We start from the raw sequence: 21,243 nt of genomic DNA on the forward strand, positions 1-21,243 counted from the left end.
GCTTATGTATCTGTGCAAAACACGCAACATATTGCTACTGCTCCTGCTGCCTGCCTTTGTCTTCCTGTTTTTTTCAGCTTCTCAGTGATGTCATTGCATGTCACATTAATTCTCCGAAGAGACTTAAATTGCATTAACACCTAAATCATATACTAATAATAACCTGAAAGTTGCGTTCCTCATAAGTGTAGCCTGTACAATTATAATAGAATAGCTTCAGAATGTCATATTTATTGACCTTTGTAGATCTTCAGCTGATGTTGAGTACATGAGCTTTTCTTTATTCTTTTAGGGAATCTGGGTGTCACTGGCTGGGCCAGCATTTATTGCCCATCCCGAACTGCCCTTGAGAAGGCGGTGGTGAGCCACATTCTTGAACTGCAGTCGATCTGGTGTACACGGTAATGCGAGGAAAGACGTTGTTGGGTTTTGGCCCAGTGACAGTGAAGGAACGCCAATGTAGTTCCAAGTCAGGATGTGGCCTGGAGGGAAACTTGCAGCTGGTGGTGTTCCCACATACCTTCTGCCCTTGTTCTTGTAGGCAGTAGAGGTTGCAGATTTGGAAGGTGCTGTTGAAGGATCCTTGGTGAGTTGCTGCAGTGGCTCTTGTAGATGGTACACACTGCTGCTACTGTGCACCGGTGGTGGAGGGAATAAATGTTGAAGGTGGTAGAAGGAGTTCCAGTCAAGCGGGCTGCTTTTCCTGGACGCTGTTGAGCTTTTTGAGTGTTGTTGGAGCTGCACTCATCCAGGCAAGTGGAGAGTATTCCATCACACTCCTGACTTGTGCCTTGTAGATGATAGAATGGCTTTGGGGAGTCAGGAGGTGAGTTATTCGCCACAAAATACCCAGCCTTTGACCTGCTCTTGCAGCCACAATATTTATAAGGTTCATCCAGTTAAGTTTCTGATCAATGGTAACCCCCCAGCATGCTGATGGTAGGACATTCAGTGATGGTAATGACATTGAATGTCATGGGGAGATGGTCATTGCCTGGCACCTGTATGGCATGAATGTTACTTGTCACTTATCAACGCAAGCCTGAGTGTGCCCAGGCCTTGCTGCATGTAAGTACATTATCTAAGGAATTGTGAATGGGCACTATGCAATTATCAGCGAACAGCCCCACTTTTGATCTTATGATTGAGGGAAGGACATTGATGAAGCAGTTGAAGGTCTAGGACACTGACCCAAGGAGCTCTAGTAGCGATGTCCTGAGAATGAGCTGATTAGCCTTTAACAACCACAACCACCTTCCTTTGTGCTAGGTATGACTCCAATCAGCAGAGAGTTTTTCCCTGATTCCCATTGACTTAAATTTTAGTCAGGTTCCTTGATGTCACGATTGGTCAAATGCTGCCTTGATGTCTCGGGCAGCCACTTCCACCTCCTCTGGAATCCAGTTTGGACCAAGACGCTACTGAATCTGAAGCCAAGTGTTTCTGGTGAAACCTGGCTTATCTGCATGTCTGCAGTTTCTCACAACCTACATATCCGGCAGCTTTTATAATGCAGTTGAGAGATTATAAGGATCAATGGCTACTTTTTTAAATGGATAAAGATACATTGTCTTATGCTGCTAGCCAGGTGATCATAGAAGCAGGGAGGGAGACCGTTCGGCTCATCATGCCTGCACCAGCTCTTTTCTGGAGCTATCCAACCAGTCTCATTCTCCCCATAGTCTTGCAATTTTTTTTTTACTTAACGATGAGCACTTCATCATATATATTAACAATTGTCCTCAAACACTTTGGGTGGAATTTTCCTAAATTTGCACTAAGTGCTGTAGCGGGCGGGTAAAACGATGTTTTACCTCCTTGTCGCAATGGCGGGTTTTCACACCGTATCATCCTGAAACTGCCTCATTATTTTTACATTCCCAAGAAACACACCGTTTCCATGGCAGGTGAGCTCTCATTCACCTGCCTGCCATCACCCCACCGTTGCATCATGCCAAGTGTCATGTTTAAAGCCCAGCTGCAAGCACACATCTCATTGCTTCCAGCTCATCACGGCTGCATGGAAGACATGGTCCTGAAACTGAAGAAGACTGCAGCTCCCAAGTTCAGCAATACATCTTTCGAGCGAATTTTGAATACCGTGGAAGCCGCTGGGACGTCCCCCACCCCACTCTGGCCGCAGGATGGGCAGCAACAGCACTAACCCAGCTTGGGAGGCAGTGGCAGCAGTGGTCAATGCCAATGCTCTGCAAAAGAGGATAGCTACCCAGTGCCACAAGAGGATGAATGATCTCCTCTGTTCCGCCAGGGTAAGTCACTCATCTCATCACTAAACTTACACACTCACAAACCCATCACACATCCGCAGGGCCCACATTCACTGCCAGTTCAAGAGACATCACCATTCACTCTCTCACACTCACCATCATTATCCTTATCCCATCCATGGGACCACTCAACACCCATACAGGCCAGGTATACTTGTCATCTGGCTTGGCAGGCATTCTGCTTACACTTACTCCATTCTCCATCCATGCAGGACAAGCTGGCACACAAGAGGGAGAGGTCGCAGACTGGTGGAGGAATGCCTGAAATCAAGGTCCTCACCGACTTTGAAAACAGAGCCTTCCAGCTGGCTGGCGAGGATCTGGACCGGTCCTGTGCTGATGGTGAGGTTGGGGCTTCTCTAACAAGTGATGATCCAGCAGTGCAACATCCATCAGACAACCATGCCCTGAGTGATGTGTCCTCTTTCACAGGCCACTGCCATACACTAATTATCTCTCCTTGCTTTCACAGGCACATCTGCCAAACAGCTGACAGAGTCCATGGCCCGAATTTTTCAGGTGGGGGGCGGGGGCAGTCGCAGAACCGATTGCCGCCGGCGATCAGCTCCACAGTGCCATTTTACGTGGGCAGGTCAATTAAGGCCCGCCCGGTGTAATACATGAGCTATGGCGTACAGCGCTACCTGTGTGGGCGGGGGGAGGAGGGAGAGTCGGGGCCAGTGCTCTTTCAAGCATGCACGCAAAAAAGCGCTTCAATATCCCCGCATTCACATTGACGATACCCTCCATTGTGTTGTGTGGCGCGACCACCGTGATAAATAGGATAGCTTTTGAACAGGTCTAGCAACTCAAGTCTGCGCAACCGTGAGGCACTGTGGGCCATCAACAACAGCAGAATTGTACTTGAGCACAAGCTCTAACCTCATGGCCCGACATATCCCCTACTCTACCATTACCATCAAACCAGGGGATCAACCCCTGGTTCAATGAAGAACGCAGGAGGGCATGCCAAGAGCAGCACCACGCACACCTAAAAATGAGGTGTCAACCTGATGAAGCTATAAAACAGGACTACTTGCCTGCCAAACAGCATAAGCAGCAAGTGATAGACAAAGCTAAGCAATCCCATAACCAACGGATCAGATCTAAGCTCTGCAGTCCTGCCACATCCAGTCATGAATGGTGGTGGACAATTAAACAACTCACTGGAGGAGGAAGCTCCACAAATATCCTCATCCTTAATGATAGGGAGCCCAGCACATCAATGCAAAAGGTAAGGACTGAAGCATTCGCAACGATCTTCAGCCAGAAGTGCTGAGTGCATGATCCATTTCAGACGCCTCCAGAGGTCCCCAACATCACAGATGCCAGTCTTCAGCCAATTCAATTCACTCTACATGATATCAAGAAGGCACTGGATACTGCAAAGGCTATGGGCCCTGACAATATTCCAACAATAGTACTGAAGACTTGTGCTCCAGAACTTGCCATGTCCCTGGCCAAGCTGTTCCAGTACAGCTACTGCTACTGGCATCTACCCAGCTATGTGGAAAATTGCCCAGGTACGTCCTGTACACAAAAAGCGGGATAAATCCAACCTGGCCAATAACTACCCCATCAGCCTACTCTCCGTCACTAGTAAAGTAATGGAAGGGGTCATTTACAGTGCTATCAAGCAGCACTTGCTTAGCAATAATCTGCTCACTGATGCCCAGTTTGGGTTCCTCCAGGGCCACTCAGCTCCTAGCCTCATTATAGCCTTGGCTCAAACATGAGCAAAGGAGCTGACAAGTGGCAAGTAACATTCAAGTGTCAAGTGTCAGGCAATGATCATCTCCAACAAGAGAGAATCCAACCATCGTCCCTTGATGTCCAATGGCATTACCATCACTGAACCCCCACTATCAACATCCTGGGGGTTACCATTGACCTGAAACTGAACTTGGCTAGCCATATAAATACAGTGGCTACAAGAACAGGTTAGAGGCTAGGAATCGTGCGACAAGTAACTCATCTCCTGACTCCCCAAAGCCTGTCCACCATCTACAAGGTACAAATCAGGAGTGTGATGGAATACTCCCCACTTGCTTGGCGAGCTCTGCAGAACGTTGCTGTGCACTCACCTCCAATTCATCCAAAGTGAAGGCCTCTGAGCTGTTGTGAAACACCTCAGCGTGCTTCCCCGCTGTTGTGGACGAACGATCCAGCAGGGGGCGCAAGACCCTGGCAGGATGGCCTGATAATGATATGCTGATGTATTACAGTGAGGTTCCTGAGGACCATTGGCGGGAAGCGCTGCTCGCCATCGGCAGGCTGAGTGGACAATCACAATCTGTCCTCCCGCTGTCATGAGATCGGTCACACCATATTGTCCATTCATAGCACCTATCGCACCTTCTGCCAGCAGGCACAGAAAATTCCGCCCTTTATGTTATAACATTGAGAGTCAAATATTCTGTAAAGGGTCTCTTTCCTGTTTGTTATCTCGGTATCAGTCGTTTTGCATATCTCTAGGTCATGACGGGCTATGACAATGATAGCCTTATTCTGGAAAGTTAATGGGCAGACCTGAGGCAATGGCACCTATGCTTGGAAAAAGATAGTGCCTACCCCAACACAATCTCATCCTACTGAACAAAGGCCTCTGAATTAAAGCGATGGGTATACAAAACCTACAAACTCCAGCTACAGCAATGTCCAATGTTGTAATCTGAACAGTGTTCAGAGAATCTCTGTTGATGGCCAGGGATGACAAAAGGCTGATGCCAAGAGAACTCATGCTACGCAAAGAGCTTATTGCTGTTCAGACCACTGCCTGATCCACACCAAACTGAGTCTAAAGATCCAGCCAAGACATTACAAATCAACTTGCCAGCTTTGGCCAAAGCTAGATGTCAAACTCTTCAAGAGGCCTACCTTGCCTTAGGCAATCCCACAATTGCTACACAATAAGAGACCACTCTGCAGTTTGATCTTCCTCCCTCGAGTGACATAGAATATGAATGGAAACAGCTCCATGATCAGATCTTCAAGACTAAAGTAGATGTCCTACGATGCTGCAAGCGCAGCACTAAGACTGTTTTGATGAAAATTATGAAAACATCTTCCATCTTCTCAAACAGAAACAGCTGGCAAATGCAAGTCTTCTAGCTGCCCCACTGTCAACAACCAAGCATCAAGGCTATAAAAATATTAAACACAAGCTCAAGCATGCTTTAAGATAAATGCAGAATGGTTGGTTGAATGCAAAAGCTGATGAACTGCAGCATCTCGTTGAGAGAAATTATCAATGTTTTTACAATACACTGAAGACAGTACATGGTCCACCTACCAAAGCTTTTGCTTCTATGTTAACAACTGATAGAAATGAACTAATCACTAATAAGGCGGTGTAATGGAAAGGTGATGTGAGCACTTTGTCGAGATCCTCAACATAGGCTCCCACATCTCACAGGTTCTCTGCATCAAATTGATCTGTTGTGTGAGGAAGAATGCCTGTCTCTTGTTCCTTCCACTGAAGAGATGGTATGGGTGATCAAATCAACCAAACAAGGTAAGACACCTGGCCCAGATGGCATTCCAGCAGAGATTTGGAAGTGTATTAGTGCAGACCCTGTACAAACTTACAGCCATATTCAGTAGTATCTGGAATCAGGAATAAATTCCACAGGACCTCAAAGATGCCAACATCTCCAACTACTGAGGACTCTTTCAATCACAGAAATGCTCCTTATAAGGGTCCCATTAAACCCTTGACTAGACAGCCTTGTAGAAGATGACCTCCCAGAAATCACACTGCAGTTTTAAGACCAACCATGGGACAGCCAATAGGGTGTTTGCATAAAGACAACAAGAAAAGTGCATAGAGCAATATCAGGATTGATATAGAGTGTTCATAGTGTTATGATCATATTAGGGGCCATTAATGTTTAAAGAAGAAATCTGAACACTTCACAATTAACTGACAAAACTATGCCGCAAAATTTCATATTTTTAAACAAAAAACAAATTTTATTCTATATCAAAAAGAATTAAACAAAATAAGCACTATTAATTTAACACTATGATTTATAATTACTCAATGAACTCAGTTTTGCTTTTTACTTCCCAACAAGGATTCCTTTATACATTACAAGAATCATGAAGGTACATTCAGTTTTCCCTGGGCCAACCCAAAGGTATGCCACAGCACTCCAAGACTTACTTTAATTCTCCTTAACATTCCAGCTATGGGGCACCAGTTAGATCAGTTGGCTAGATGGCTAGCGTATGGTTCGGACCAACACAAGCAGTCAGGGTTTAATTCATGCTCTAGCTGAGGTGGTCTTGGACCTGCCTCCTTGCCTTGCCCTACTCCTAAGAGTGGAAGTCAATAGCAAACCACTACTGACAAAAACTGCCAAGAAAATAGTTCAGGATAAAGGATCAACAGGCAGTGAGCCAAGGACCCACCTTCTGGCAGACTATACAAACTATTCCTTGAGATACAAATTTCATGGGGATTATTCCATTTGTTTTTGGCTAAGCAATCCTCAAATTTTCTCTAAAGACCTTATTTGTCCTAGCCTTGGACATACATAGGCATTTTTCCCAGTCTGCTTGCACAGCTTCAGTACAGCTCTTCCAAACTAACTATTCAAGCTGACTGCTTTCTGTCTCAAAACTGTACAAGGCCACTACAAATTTCTTCCACTGACTTCAAATTAGACAAATCTTCCAGCTTCTTTCCTCCTCATGAATTCCAAACTGAGCTCGAGCCCCCACCCACATTCTGCCTGGTGAATGATGAAGTTAATATTTTCTGTTTAAATGCAAGCCTAACATTCCTTTCCCTTGACTGTCCCCACTCAGTGAGTTACAGCCTATATAAGACCAAATCTGTAACTGCCTCTGTCTATTCCAAACTGAACTACTTGCTTCTGTCAGCAAACATACATAGATAAATTAAACAAAAAAAAACCTTCTACTTCTACATCCCATCTCTGACGATGTAGCATGCTCTTGGATGCTGTCAAACAGAAATGCAAATGAATCATTTTACCTTCCACACCACTCTTTGATTCTGTAATCCATATGAATAATTTATATTGTTAATGGAATTTTACAACTTTTTCCAGACTCCCTAGCTCCATTACAAGCCTAGAGATGGATCATTCATTGTTCAAGTTTTTTCACTATCAACTCAGACCTTGCAAGATAAACACTGGCTATATTTTAACTGTAATAAATCCAAGCTTGTTTGAATTGCATTTACATCAGAGTTTTTTTTACCAGTTTCTCAACCAGATGCCTCCATTTTTTCTAGTTATATCTTTAATTCCTAAAACTAAAAGTTATATTCTAAAACATTTAATTATGAACTAAGCCAGCATTTATTGCCGACCCCTGATTGCCCTTGAGAAGGTAGTAGTGATCTGCCTTCTTGAACCACTGCTGTCTGTGGTGTAGGTACACCCACAGTGCTGTTAAGGAGTTCCAAGATTTTGAACCAGTGACAGTGAAGGAACAGCAATATATATGGTGAGTGTCTTAGAGGGGAGCTTCCAGGTGGTGAGTGGCTGTATCTGCTACCGTTGCCCTTCTTGATGGCAGTGGTTATGGGTTTGGGAGGTGCTTTCTAAGGAGCTTTGGTGAGTTCCTGTAGAGCATCTTATAGATGGTACACACTGCTGCCACTGTGTGTCTTTATGGAAGGAGTGAATGTTGGTGGATGGCTTGTAACAATATACCTAATTAAAGATTTGGAGATAGTTGACCTGGTCTGACCTGTATGAACAAAAGTGTCAAAATTCTGTGCCAATGCATGATGGTATGGTTAGATGAGGACCAACTATATCAAACTCATGACATCCAGTGTGCCCAGAGGAAGGCCAGACATGGTGAAGTTATGGAAGTTCCCCCAAGCACCAACATAAACTGCCAGTTCTGTGGATGTCCATGCCGATCTTGCATTGGACTCTTCAGTCATGAGAGGTCCCAGAGAAAATGATGAAGTCACTTACAGCTTGGACATATTCAAATAACAAGGAGTCTACCACCAAATAAACAAAACTGAATTGACTTAGATAATATAACTGCAACACTAAAAAGAGACATGAGCGACTTCAATGCGTCGAGTTAGCAAAAGCGCTACCACCCAGGCTAGTGTCATTAACCCCAAAGATGTCAGAAAGTTCAATAATGATAGTTTGTTTTGTTTGGATATTGTTTTTGAGCTTGAACTCTTTAACATCAAAATAGTCTTCCATCAGCCAGACAAGCATAAGATATCCTGAACCAAACCTTAGTCTAGCGTGGTATCTGATTGATGACCTCCATTTCTGCTTTTCAGATATAAGAATTACCAGAATCATATACACATCAGGATGTTGGACCAACCACTACATCAAATGTCCCCAGCTACTTCAATCAATTCAATCACATTTTTACAGAACTTCCTCAAAGTGCTGTGGATGCGACATGTTTGAAGGTCCCGGGCACCAAACTGAAATTATGCGGTATTATTATTGCACAGCATACGTCTAGTGATGAGTGGGTGAAGGACATTGTATGATGCATTGTACAAAGTCACAGCCAAACAACTGGCTTTTGATTTGTTGGGGATGATCAGAATATTGCCTGAACAGAAGCAGAGGGCACACAACAGCTTAATCTCTAATTCCACCTGCTGAAAAAAAAGTTCACCACAAAACTGCAGTAAATGAAAGATCATTGGCAATACAAAAAGGAATGATAAAATCGAATTCTGTACAGATTGCACAATGCTGTTCTATGATGTGTTACAAGAGGTTTGCAAGGTGTCCAAGGGCTGTCAATGCAAAATTGATCAGTGACTACAAGAATAGAATCATGCATGTAGATGTGCCTTCCCATAGCACTCCTATGATTTGTTTATCCTGTGGCAATCAATCATATCAGCCTTACATGAAAAGCTGTAATAACTCCAGGATGATTTTTAGGAGATCAAGGGAGCTCAGCAGATATGCAGTGTGGCCCATACAACCAGCTAAAGACTGAGGTCAATAGATTTCTTTTTTAGGTTAGGATATTCAGGGATATGAAGCAAAGGAGACCAAATGTTGAGTTGTACAGATGACAGACTCAAAGGGTTGAATGGGCTACTCCTGTTGCTATGAAAGCAGATGTGAGTGGAATCTACGTGGGAAGTAAAAGCAAAATACTGCAGATGTTGGACATCTGAAATGAAAACAGTAAATGCTGTCAACATGTGGAGAGAGACAAAGCCAACGTTTTAGGACAATGACCTTTTGTTGGAATTGTAATAGATGAGTCCTATTAGTGTCGCTGACAACATCCACTTCATGTGGGGCATAAGGAAGATTGTACTGACACAGCACTCGGTGCTTTATAGTTGACACATTTAGAGGCAATGCTGTGATATTTCAGTATGCCAAATTGAAATAAATGAGCACATCTGTGCAATTACAAAGCACAGCAGTTAACAAAGCATTTTCCTTATGAAATGGTATGCTGAATTTACAGTGAGAAGCAAAAATGAAATTTTTGGCAAAAGGGCAAATCTGACAAACAAAAATGCGTTTATAGTCTTGAAGAAAATAATTCACAGGAGAACAGAGACAAGTATTGTGCATGATCAGAAGCAACAAAGGCTGTTATCATTGCAACTAAAAGGTCATTGGAGAAGAAGATCGTGGACAGCTGTAGTGACAATGGTAAAAGGTTTTTTGGCTATGTCAGGAGTCAGATTGCCATTAAAGATGCATAGGGCTACTGAAGGATTCATCAGGGCCAATTTAAATGGACTCTCCGGGTATAGTAAAAAGTCTGAAATGATTACTTTGCATCAGGCTTCACTACTGTAGATAAAATTCAATTACCAACAATGAGTTACACTGGCAACTTAGAAATTGTAGATATTAAAATAGCTGAGATAGGATTATTAGTTAGATTGAATTAGAAACCTCAAAACATAGGGCTGGCAGTCCAGATGACATCCACCCACACTTTTGCCTGTGCCTTTAGCAACTTGTTAAAGAGTTAGGGCTTGTTGCCTTGGACTCGAAGGATGCTCAGGTAGATGGAGAAGGAGATTTCAGAGATAATGAACACAACTTATGGAAAGAAAGGCTGTGTATTACTAATCTCATAGGAGTTTTTAAAGAAGTCACTGGGCTAAATGACAAATGTGGCCCAGTAAACATTGTCCACTTTATAGCACAAAACTCTGTAATGCTAACATTGCCAGCTTCAAACTTGATGCACAAACATAAATTTAAAATTCCCTAAAATCAAAGGAGATCTTACAATAATCATTGTGATGAGAGAAAAACCAGAGTGACTAAGGAGGAGAAGGAGTAAGAGTGAATAGGTATGAGAGGTTTTAAGTAAATAATTTGAAAGAATGCATGTCAAAAGTTACACTGTTGGTCTAGATTTCAAAAATTGGTTGCACAGTATACTTTAATTACAGTCAGCACATCAATACACTGTATTTAAAAATGGTGGTTTGTTGCTTGGTTACAATTTTGCTCTCCAGCTTCAAAAGATTGCCCATCCTTGATGAAGTAGATATCCATCAAGCATAATCAGTCTGGTCAGTCAGTTTAAATTAGTAAAGCAGCATTTTTGTGGGAGTGCTAGATTAAATAGCTCATTTTCCTACAATTTGACTGTGGAGCCAACACTGAATTCTGATTGATAGGTGTCATTGTCTTTCCTATCACCTGTTTCTGACATGAAATCCGATTGCTCTTCAATTTTATTTTTTACCGCATGTAGTGCATAATTTACACCAGCATTATTAATCCAACTCCAGGAATCAAATAGGGGATTATACAGCATTCCATTGATAGTCTCTACTGTGAACCCACCTAGAAATGGAAAAGCAAGGAAAGCATTTAAAGAAAAACATCTGATATATTGACTTGTTACTTTTAAAAAAAAAGCTTGGCTATATCTTCACTTTAACAAAATATGAAAACGTTGATCCATTATTTTTTATTTTAACAATGAACATAAGTTGTAATTGATGTTTTCCATAAATTACCAATGTATTGAGTTGAGGGAGATCTGCATGAAGTATAGAGCTGAACAACAAACTAAGCACAGCAAAGGCAGGCTCCACCATTTTAGTCAGGACTGGTTTTCTACAAAGAATTTGTTTTTTAATCTCATAGATGCAAAAAAAACCTGCTAGATTTTACTGTTTTGGCATGTTAAAATTATCATTATTTTTCAACTGTTTTCCAGTTTATTTGTCACAAGTTCCAAATGTTTGTCCAACATCCTTAAAACTCAGCAAATTTCCCAACAATTCAGGTGAACAGCATGAATAGTGAAAGAGCACAAGCTTATTATTTGTTCATCAGAGGTTCAGACAGGCATATCATATGTGCCTTTCTGCTGTTTTGTAATTAATTACTGCAACTGTCGCCATGATACAACCAGGCAAGGGGTGGGTGAGGAGGAGAAAGAAGAGGAAGGAAGGGTGGGAGAGGGGAAGGAAGGAAGGAAGGATCAGTTGAGGCAGATCACTCATCGCCCAATGGTTGGCTTAAAAATATCAGTGATAGTGCATTAAGATTTTTCATCTGCCTGAACTATGGAAGTGGAAAGTAGGAGGTGTTTTTTTTCTGGAAAGACAAGGGAAAAAGCTGAGCTTTCTTCTGTTATTGATATTTTTACATTTGCAGCACATAGCAGCATGGCTTTCTTGCTCTTATGTAACAATGAGGTGAATTACCATAGCATAGCCTCTGCCATCCATGCTCTGCACAACAGTGTCTTTTTACCATTCATATAGATCACCTGCAATGTTTACAATCTTGAATTGTTACTCAAAAAAAACTTTCATTTGCAAAAATATTTAGCTAATGCGTTCATATTGCCCTGTCCTGATTAACTAGTCGAATGATAATAAATGAGGAATTTGACTTACCTAATTTTTAAAACTACACTCCCAAATTAAAATACATTTAGCTCTAAATAAATTCAAGGGTAAAATACAGGTTATCCTGTTTCCTATGTGAGAGATATATCTTTGAAAATAAAAGAGATAAAAATCCGTATTACTCACTGGACACTAGAAGTTTCTCCAAATCATCAGGGTTGATGAACCTTTCCCATTCATGTGTCCCATTTGGTACAATTCTTAATATCTTCTCAGCTGTGACAATTGCCAGTATGTAGGACAGGAACGTTTTGTTAATTGTTGTTATGAACAGTGATCCTCCAGGCTGATTAAGAAGGAATAACTTATTTCAGTTATTTGCAGCTGTGGACTGCCAGACAAATATAAATCAGCTTAATAATATTGTTTTTTTCTGGTCAGCTGGATATCTGACATGTAGAAACCCATTGACTTCCAGTTCAAACTACCGAGAAACCGCATCCACCTTTCTGTTTTCCAATTATTGGGCGCATACTTGTGTAGGAACATATCCCACTTACCAGCCTAAGAGAGTTTGAGTTAGGTTGGCACAACTAAGGCTCAAGGATGTTAAGTGTACACAGCTGAATCAACTAGAACCATGTAACTTAACCTGAGTGGATCAAGACAAACATTCTGCCTGTGAGAGCTTCAATCTGCAAGATTTCCTGCTGCTAAACGTGAAAAATTAACAGGCAAGTTCCATTAGTGGGCCAGGTTGATCAGCAACATTGCCTGTGGTCCCTCTGTCTCATGTACAGACCTCCAGATGGAAGGTCATAAGAATATTAAGTCTGTCTTGCAGGACTGATTCGCTTACAACCCCCTCCACCCTGTTAGATAGCCAGTAAGTACAGACCTGAGCCATTATTTGGTACCTGAAGCTCACAAGCAGCAGACCTCACCATAAGATGTGCAAATGCATTACTACTATCCTCAATCAACTGTATGCTACAGCAATAATGCAAGCCTTTTGTTTTAAGTACTATATATGAAAGTGTATATAGTATCCTTTTACTACATACCCTTTTGTATATAGTATTGTGTACTAAATAATACTGTATATGATAGTTGTACTGGTTTTTCCACGTCATCATATGTAATATGAGGACATCAGCTGCTGCCTATAGAGCCAAATGGATAGTTCTGGAGAAAATCATGCAAGTTGTTTCATTGTAAAGGCTGAGATCAAATCATTCATATCCTCTCGGAAAGAAGCAGCGAAATACTACTTTCAATTTGATAGTATAGAACTTGAGTATTGCTGAAAAAAAGAGACATGCTGTCGAAGTTTTTCTTCTTGCACTCTTCAGGACAGACACAAGAATGCTAAATTTCAAAGGGAGCAACAATTTATACTGAACGAGAAAAGGGTGCAGATTGTTGACTCTGATTGGTCGAGGTGTTGCCATGGAGAATACACCAGGGAATTACTGTCCCTTCCTCTTTTATTTAATTCAAAAAAGGCGCAATGCCTGGTCATGTTCCGTTTGCCTGTCCCTACTCTCTGGGGAGAATTTTCTCCCCGTCAGGGGGTTTGTGCAGGGGCGGGCGAGCGTGCAGTGAATCGGTGCCCCGAATTGGCTGGGCACCGCCATTTTACGTGGGTGGATCAATTAAGGCCTGCCCAGTGTGATGCGCGCCTGGAAGCACTTTGCGCTCCCTGTGCAGGCTTGCTGGGGGGGGGTTGCCTAAGTCGGGAGCTCGCTCTTTCACGCATAAATCTCCCTGAGGCACAAAGGTGCCCCTGCTCGCTGAGCCAAAGATTCTGCCCTCTATTTCTTTAACGTGTAGCTTCTCAAAATATCAGATTTTGTAGTTCAATCCAAAAATTTCACCTCCAACTCAATTAAAACCAGCCTGCTCAGAAGAATTCAGAAACCTGCAGGTATTAAAATACTGCAAAACAATTTTATTATGCTGAGATCACATTTCATTCATCATACAGGTGAAATTTAAATGTAATTCAATTGGTTTTCAAACAGAGAGTCCCAAATGTTTTTAGACAAAGATCATAACAGAAGTTCACTAACAAGGAATACAGCCCTCACACTGAAACAGAGTGTCAGTCAAGATAACTTCCGGCATTTAGAAATAAATTGTTTTCTGGACATGGGCAGTGGTAATATTGCCTAACCTTACTTCCCTCGAGATAAAGCTAGTGGGGGTTTGCCTTAAACTGCTGAAATCCTGGTGTTAACAGTGCACCTGAAATGATGTGAATTAGAAAATTCCATAATTATGTCTGAGTGATGAAAGAACTGCATTATATGTTCAATTCAGTGGCATGTCATTTGGAGAGTAACTTGGAAACAATTCCCATCTGCACCCTCAGGTGGATGTTGGATGTTAAAGATCTCATGGCACTATTTCAAAGAAGAGCAGGGAAGTTATCCCAGTGTCATCACCAATAATTACCTCTCCATCAAAATCACATGAACAAATTATCTGGTCATTATCACATGGCTGTGCATAAATTGACTGGTGCACTTCCTACCTTTAAACATTGACTAAACTTCAAAAAGGCTTAATTGCTGTAAAGCAGTTTGGGACGTCTGGCAATCTTAAAAGGTGCTGCATAAATGCAAGACATTCTTTTTTTCTTTTTGAAGGTAGATCTCACAGAACTGGGAGGTGCCAACCAAATACCAAATAAACTTGGTGGGTTGCTATTGTTGCAGATGGGGGAAGTGATGTGGGATAATTTCCCCATTTTCTCACCTCTCAGCTGACCACATCAAGATTTATTTTTGAGAAGGAGTGTTTTATGCCTTGAATGCTGTGAATTTAACGAACAGGCACAAAACAAGCTTTCTTTTACATTTAAATCAAAAGAAAGGATAAATGTTTATTTCTCACAATGCATGAAATGTAACCACAACAAACATTCACTCCTCACACATACTAGGCATACACACAAGAAAAGATGATTTTTAAAGATGTAGCATGCACTTAAATTACTCAAAGGATAAAAGAAACAGGTCACTTCCTTAAACAGTCCCTAACATGGTGGTTGAAACATTGCAGGCCTGAAAGATTCGCTCTTGGTTCCCTGAAGACAATGGAGGCTGGAAGTTTGTGGCTTTTCGGTCAAAATTGTGGTCCAGCTCAGTAGTAAAGAAATATGATCATGCAAGTAAAACAAATTAGCCCTACTTTACTGCCTAAGATTATTTTATTTTTGTGGCAGGAATTAATCTTGTGTTGGATGAGAGATAACTTCTCTCTGGTCTTGGTATCCCAGACTGACTCACTGGGCTGCCCTTGTGGATTAATAAGGTATTGGCTATCTACAACCTGTTTCAGTCCTGTGAGAGCAGTATTGATGTATTCCATTGTCCACACGATGGATTGATGTCAGATGTAATTGACTCATAATGGGGAATTAATGATATCCCATCAAAATTCTAGCCATGAATAGCCTCCTGAATGTCTTCATTTGAAATCCATTTTCATGGGCCAGCAGGTTTAACAGCCACCTTTACTTTAAGTTTCAACTGAAATGGAGAGGTGGTCATCAACACCTGGGAAGGCCATTTACATTTTAACAACTTTCCAGAGACATGTCCAGACATGAAGTTAGTCCCTATCTGTATAGAAACCATAAAATAAGTCACCTGACTCTCTGGAGTCCATTTTGTGAAGGTACAGTGTCCATATTCCATGTTGATTTTTAAGAGCAGTGTCTATCTTCTACAAGATATGCATATGACATGACTGTGGCATTGTAGCCTACCCTGCAGATGCACATGTCTCAGTCACAGTGCACTAGTGGTACAGTGGATACTTGGTAATAATGGGGGGGATACTGATCAAACAGGCTACACTGCCAATACAGTATTGAACTGTATGTTATTGCAAAGCACACAATACAATCCTAACTTGCACTTTGCAGATGATGGAGAGTCTTTGAGGGGTCTGCAAATGATTCCCAAAAGCCCTTCCACCACCTATAAGGTACAATTCAGGAATGCGATCGATACCCTCCACTTCCCTGCATGAGTGCAGCTCCAACAACACTCGAGAAGCGTGACTCCATCCTTGATAAAGTAGTTCACTTGATCAGTAACCCATCCACCACCTTAAATAATTACTCCTTCCATCACCAGCACTATGTGGCTCCAGTAGTATGGTCTGCAAGATGCATTGTATGACTTCGCCAGGGTTTCTTCAACAGCACCTCCCAAAATCGTAAGCTCTACCTCATCAAAGGCATGGGCAGCTGATGCACGGGAACATCACCATTTCCAAGTTCTCCTCTAAGTCACATATCATCCTAATTTAAAAATATATCGCCAATTCTTGTCATTGTTAGATCAAAATCCTGCAGCTCCCTATCTAAGTTAATAGTCTTGAGATAAAGAAATGAGATAATCTTGGTCATCTCGTTTCACAATGTTTCTTGTTTCAGCAAAGCTAAACAGCACAGTGAGCTAACTCTACTGTGTCACATTAAACCCAAAAGCAGCCTGGGAATGAACAACTCTCACCATTTCATTATTTCTAGTTACAATACAAATCTACAAGTTATTTATAAGTAAAAAGGAAGCAAAAGCCTTAATTATTAGCGAGTAACCCAAGTCCTAACCATGCTTTTTTTTATGTATACTCAACTAGGGTTTCTTACACCACACAGATGACAGCAGTTCAAGAAGGCAGCTCACCACCATCTTCTCAAGAACAATACAGGATGGGCAATAAATGCTCTCCTTGTCAGTGAAGCCCACATCCTGTGAATGAATAAATAAAATTGCAGTTTTTTTTAACCTTACCTTTAACACTTGTGCAGCATATTTGATAAACATTTCCACATCACCAACATGCTCCACAACCTCAGAGGCTACAACAGCATCAAACATGCCAGTTGCTTCATCTGCCATTTCCTCCAGAGAGCAGGCAGCGTACTGCACTTGTTCTTGCAGGACTGGATCAAATGATTTGTGCATCTCCGCTGTTCTGATGTTATCGTTCAAAGGATCAATTCCAGTAACCATTGCTCCAAGCCTACCAAGCGGCTAAATAAGTCAAAAGTAACATTAACAATTGTCTATGAACATTTGAGAAAAGCACCATTTTATAGCCAAGGTAAAAAGCCGAAGTAAAATCAAACATATATCTTTAGCTAAACGTTTTTTTTCTTAAAGAAATATATAGGTTGAATCCAATGAATACATCCAAAATTGTCACAGGAAGTACAAACTCAAGTTCAGGAAAGAGACACAGCCAGTTTAGGCCAAAATGCTTCATAAATATGGTAGTTAATGTCTGGTACAGACTGTCTAAGGCAACAGATCACTTTTACTGGAGGAATTGGTAGAAATTTGAGGCAGTGAGTAATTGACATTTTTCGTTTGAATCTAACCCAGAGCTGTCCAGCTAACAGCCAGCCAAAGGGTTACGTGCGACCCACAAAATTTCCCACAGCGAGGGTTCGGGAGAGGGAAGCGGTGAGCAAGAGGGAGCAGGAGGGTCAGCGAGCGGGAGAGGCAGCAAGCAGCTCGGGGAGGGAAGCAGTGATCAGGAAGGTCGGGGAGGGAAATGGTGAATGGGAGGGTCAGCGAACAGGAAGAGGGTGCTGAAGGCAGTGAGCAGGAGGTAAGTAGAAAGAGCTTTTAAGTTATTAAGAGTTTTAAGTTATTAAGAGTTAGTTCTTCACTGAGTGAAAAATCACTTTATCATCTGCTTTGGATTGCCACTACCCAGATAGTGTAGATATATCTGCTCTCGTAAATGCTCTCGTCCAGTGTTCACACCGAAGGTATGTGTTATTTGTTATCTTTTGTTGCTTCTTTCTAAATAAATGTCTTTCAGGCCTAATACTTCAATTCTTTTTTGGGTGCTTGTGCTTTGTATATACTGTTACAACGTACAAGCGATCATCTTTCATTTGGGTGTAAAAATATTTCATTTTAGTAATGTGGGCCACAGTTCGTGTCTAAGGTAAAATGTGGCCCTCTTGTGGTTGTAAGCTGGACAGCCCAATGGACGGTCGTGCCTTTTCGTATCACACTCTCCCAGGTCCCTATCCTTCAGATTTTTTATTGTGGTAAAGGTACCATAACAATGCTCGTTAAGATGTTCTCTATTCTGTAAGTAAACAGTGAATCCATTTATCATTATCACAAGTCTTTAACATACCTCACTTAGTAGCCCTCCTCCACAGCCAATATCTAATATTCGTAAACCATGAAGAGGACATCCTAACTGCTGTTTTTCACTATTTGTCAACAATGTGTCACTAAGAAAGATCAGAGAAAAAAATAATAACCCATGTAGAACATTTCCCTCAAGGGTGCCTTTAAAGTGCTACAATGGGAAAAAGAAAGCAATGCCTTAAGTTAACTGTATTCAATTCTGACAATATGTTCATCCCTTAGGAAAAAATGTCCTGATTTACAGGTTATAAAATCAGGACATGTCAGTAATACAGATAGTAACTGACTAGTTTTAGGCATAAATAAATGGTATTTAAATCAAAAGTTGGATGCAATAGCTTTCATCTTTCATTTAAAGCCATCAGTCAGATTTTTAAAAGTGTTTTGCTTAATAAAACCAGAGCATTGAGTTGGCCCAGTGAATGTTCCTGGAACATTATAGGAGAGTTAACAAAACTGGAACAATCTTGATATAATTTGATGTCTGGCATGCATGACTTATAACTTAAAAAATCATGGTTTATTCGTTGGTTGTGTCATTTTCTTCCCAGGTTGAGTGCTATGGATTTCCAACTCTATCTGTCCTGCTCTTACACATTCTACATAACTCAACTGCAACCAGTCCATTATGCCCATCATCCATTTTCTCCTCTGTTTCCCCCCTACATTTCCTGCCAAGCTTCCCCTCCAATAACTGTCTCTGTCTACTGTCCGCTATCTGGTGCAAGTATTCTATCTTTCTCTCTTTTATGTCATGCACTAATTTCCTCTTTCCTCCAGCCATTTCCAGCACTTCCTCATCATTCTTTCTGCCTGTGTAGGATATGTGGAATATTATCCTATATGCCCACATCCCGAATGCATTCAGCTTATCAATAGTCTCTTTATTTGCTGTCCGTGACTCCAAGTCATAAAACATAGATGACAAATTGTAGCACCTCAGCATTCTTTCTCTAAGATTCAGGTTCAATTTCTTTGATGTTAACACGTCTTTCATCCTGACAAGGCTGGTCTTAGCTATCTCAGTTCTCCTTCAGATCTCATAATCACATCTCTCCCTCGTCTGTGATAATCTGTCCAAGGTATGTGAATCTTTTCACTTGTCTATTTACTTCAATTTTCAAATCCAGGATTAGGTCTCTGCTTATCACCATTATCTTGGTCTTCTTCACATTCATTCTTAATCCATAATCCTCACTCTTTGCTTTCATTTTATTTACAGAACTGAATAAAAACATGCTGGATTGAGATTTGTCTGAAGATAGGGAAAAAAGAGATTAACTTCTTGGATGTAGAGCTGCACTAACCCCAGTAAAGACACAAATGCTCACAAGTATGCAGTGCCTGGGCATGCTTAGGGTTTGTACAACATGAGCATATAAAACATCAACCAGAAACTTTGGTTTTAGAAACCAGTGGATTGAAATCAGATAAAGCTTCATACTACACTTAAAGCTATTAGAGAGATATTGAGCAGAATTTTCCTAACAATTTGGAGGTGAAGCGGCCTGGAAAATTGGACTATACAATGCCGGATTGGTTCCCCAAGGTGCGCTATTTGCATCTCTCTGCACTTTTCCTGGAGGCAGGTGCCCAGCCATGATGGCAACACCCACCCATCCCACCACCAAGAGCAGAGGGAAGGCAAACTAATTAAGGAGCCACTTAATGATAATTATCATAGCAATACAGCAATTCTGCCAGTGTTGTGTGGATACCCCGCTGTATTCACATCACAGCAAGTGAGAGAAGGCAGCTTCACTGCAGGGAGGGCAAGGCTGTGTTACACTGAAAGAAATCCAAATGTCTCTGGTAGAAAATGACAGGGCTATGATCTCCTCATGTCACATGCAAATTCCTGGAGACAGATGTGTCCAATTATCATGGGCTTAATGAGGTGTCAGCCTCTCCCCTGATTGTGGTGGTGGCTCCAGTGCTTCCCTACCATTCCAATGGTTTGGGCCTTAGCAGCGCTTCCAATGGTCACATGGTGAGGGTTGCTGGCTCCCTCCCCCTTGCAGTCGGCAGCACATTCCGCAGTTCCTGCCTCCAGAACTGGCCAACTTTACTTAATTGGGCAACGAACAGGGAGAAGATCTATTAACTGACCACCTCCCATGAAGTGCAGCCAGAAGGCGAACTGCTGTGTTAAGCAGGTTCACAACATGGAAATTATCCCAACATTGTGTTCCCAACACTTGTGGTAAAATTTAGCCTACTATATTCACTCAAAACATATAAATGTATTTTATAGTCTTCACTCAACATTAAGAACAAGGAGACAAGCAATGCACTAGTTCTAAATGACAAATTAAATCAGAATATTATTTTTTGGTGGATTTTCATTCAATACCTTTGGACAAACCTCTTTAATTTGTTAGATGCATAACCATGGCATTTACTTCCACAAGTTTACAAGTCTCAGTTGAAGAGTATCCTTCAGCCCATTTGATTTTACCATTCTAAATTATCAACCCTATTGTCTTTCCATTTATAGCATCCATCTGTTTCTTAAATGAGCCTAGTGACCTATTCACATCCACCTTCTCTGGTACTTTCTCCAGTTGTTAATCACTCTCTGTGAAATGATGCTATAATGCATATGTAGGAAAATGGTACTTAGATGATTAATCAGATGGATCTCAAATCAAAATAGCAGATGAGGTCAGTTCAAAATAAAATTGCCATTACAACCTGTTCGTACGTTAATTAAATTCCTTCATTTTCCTCTCCCCCCTTCTCCTAAAACTAGATAAATGCTCGTTAAGGTGGAACCTATATAAGAATTTATAAAACTCACTGCCTAACTGAGGCAAAGACTCTAGTCTCATCCAAAAGAGAAGTTACCACCCGGAGGCTACCCATTCTCTTCTTTCTTGAAAAAAAATTACATAAAGCATATTTGTAACCATGTAATAAAAGAGTTTCC

The 21,243-nt window shown here is 41.4% G+C and overlaps 1 protein-coding gene across 3 annotated transcripts in view; it reads right to left on the reverse strand.

The window, feature by feature from the left end:
• Positions 1-10,660: 10,660 nt before the first annotated feature.
• The window catches only part of coq3 (coenzyme Q3 methyltransferase), a 28,677-nt gene continuing 18,094 nt past the window's right edge, over positions 10,661-21,243 (reverse strand). For all 3 annotated transcript variants that reach the window (XM_041187180.1, XM_041187179.1, XM_041187181.1), the window contains exons 3-6: positions 18,298-18,397; positions 16,932-17,174; positions 12,307-12,466; positions 10,661-11,101 (exon numbers count right to left, since the gene is read on the reverse strand). In XM_041187180.1, the coding sequence (XP_041043114.1) occupies positions 10,890-11,101; positions 12,307-12,466; positions 16,932-17,174; positions 18,298-18,397 (715 nt within the window). In that variant the 3' untranslated portion in view covers positions 10,661-10,889. The remainder of the gene's footprint in view (positions 11,102-12,306; positions 12,467-16,931; positions 17,175-18,297; positions 18,398-21,243) is intronic.

This window comes from Carcharodon carcharias, chromosome 5 (assembly GCF_017639515.1).
Source record: "Carcharodon carcharias isolate sCarCar2 chromosome 5, sCarCar2.pri, whole genome shotgun sequence".
Classification (NCBI taxonomy): Eukaryota; Metazoa; Chordata; class Chondrichthyes; order Lamniformes; family Lamnidae; genus Carcharodon; species Carcharodon carcharias.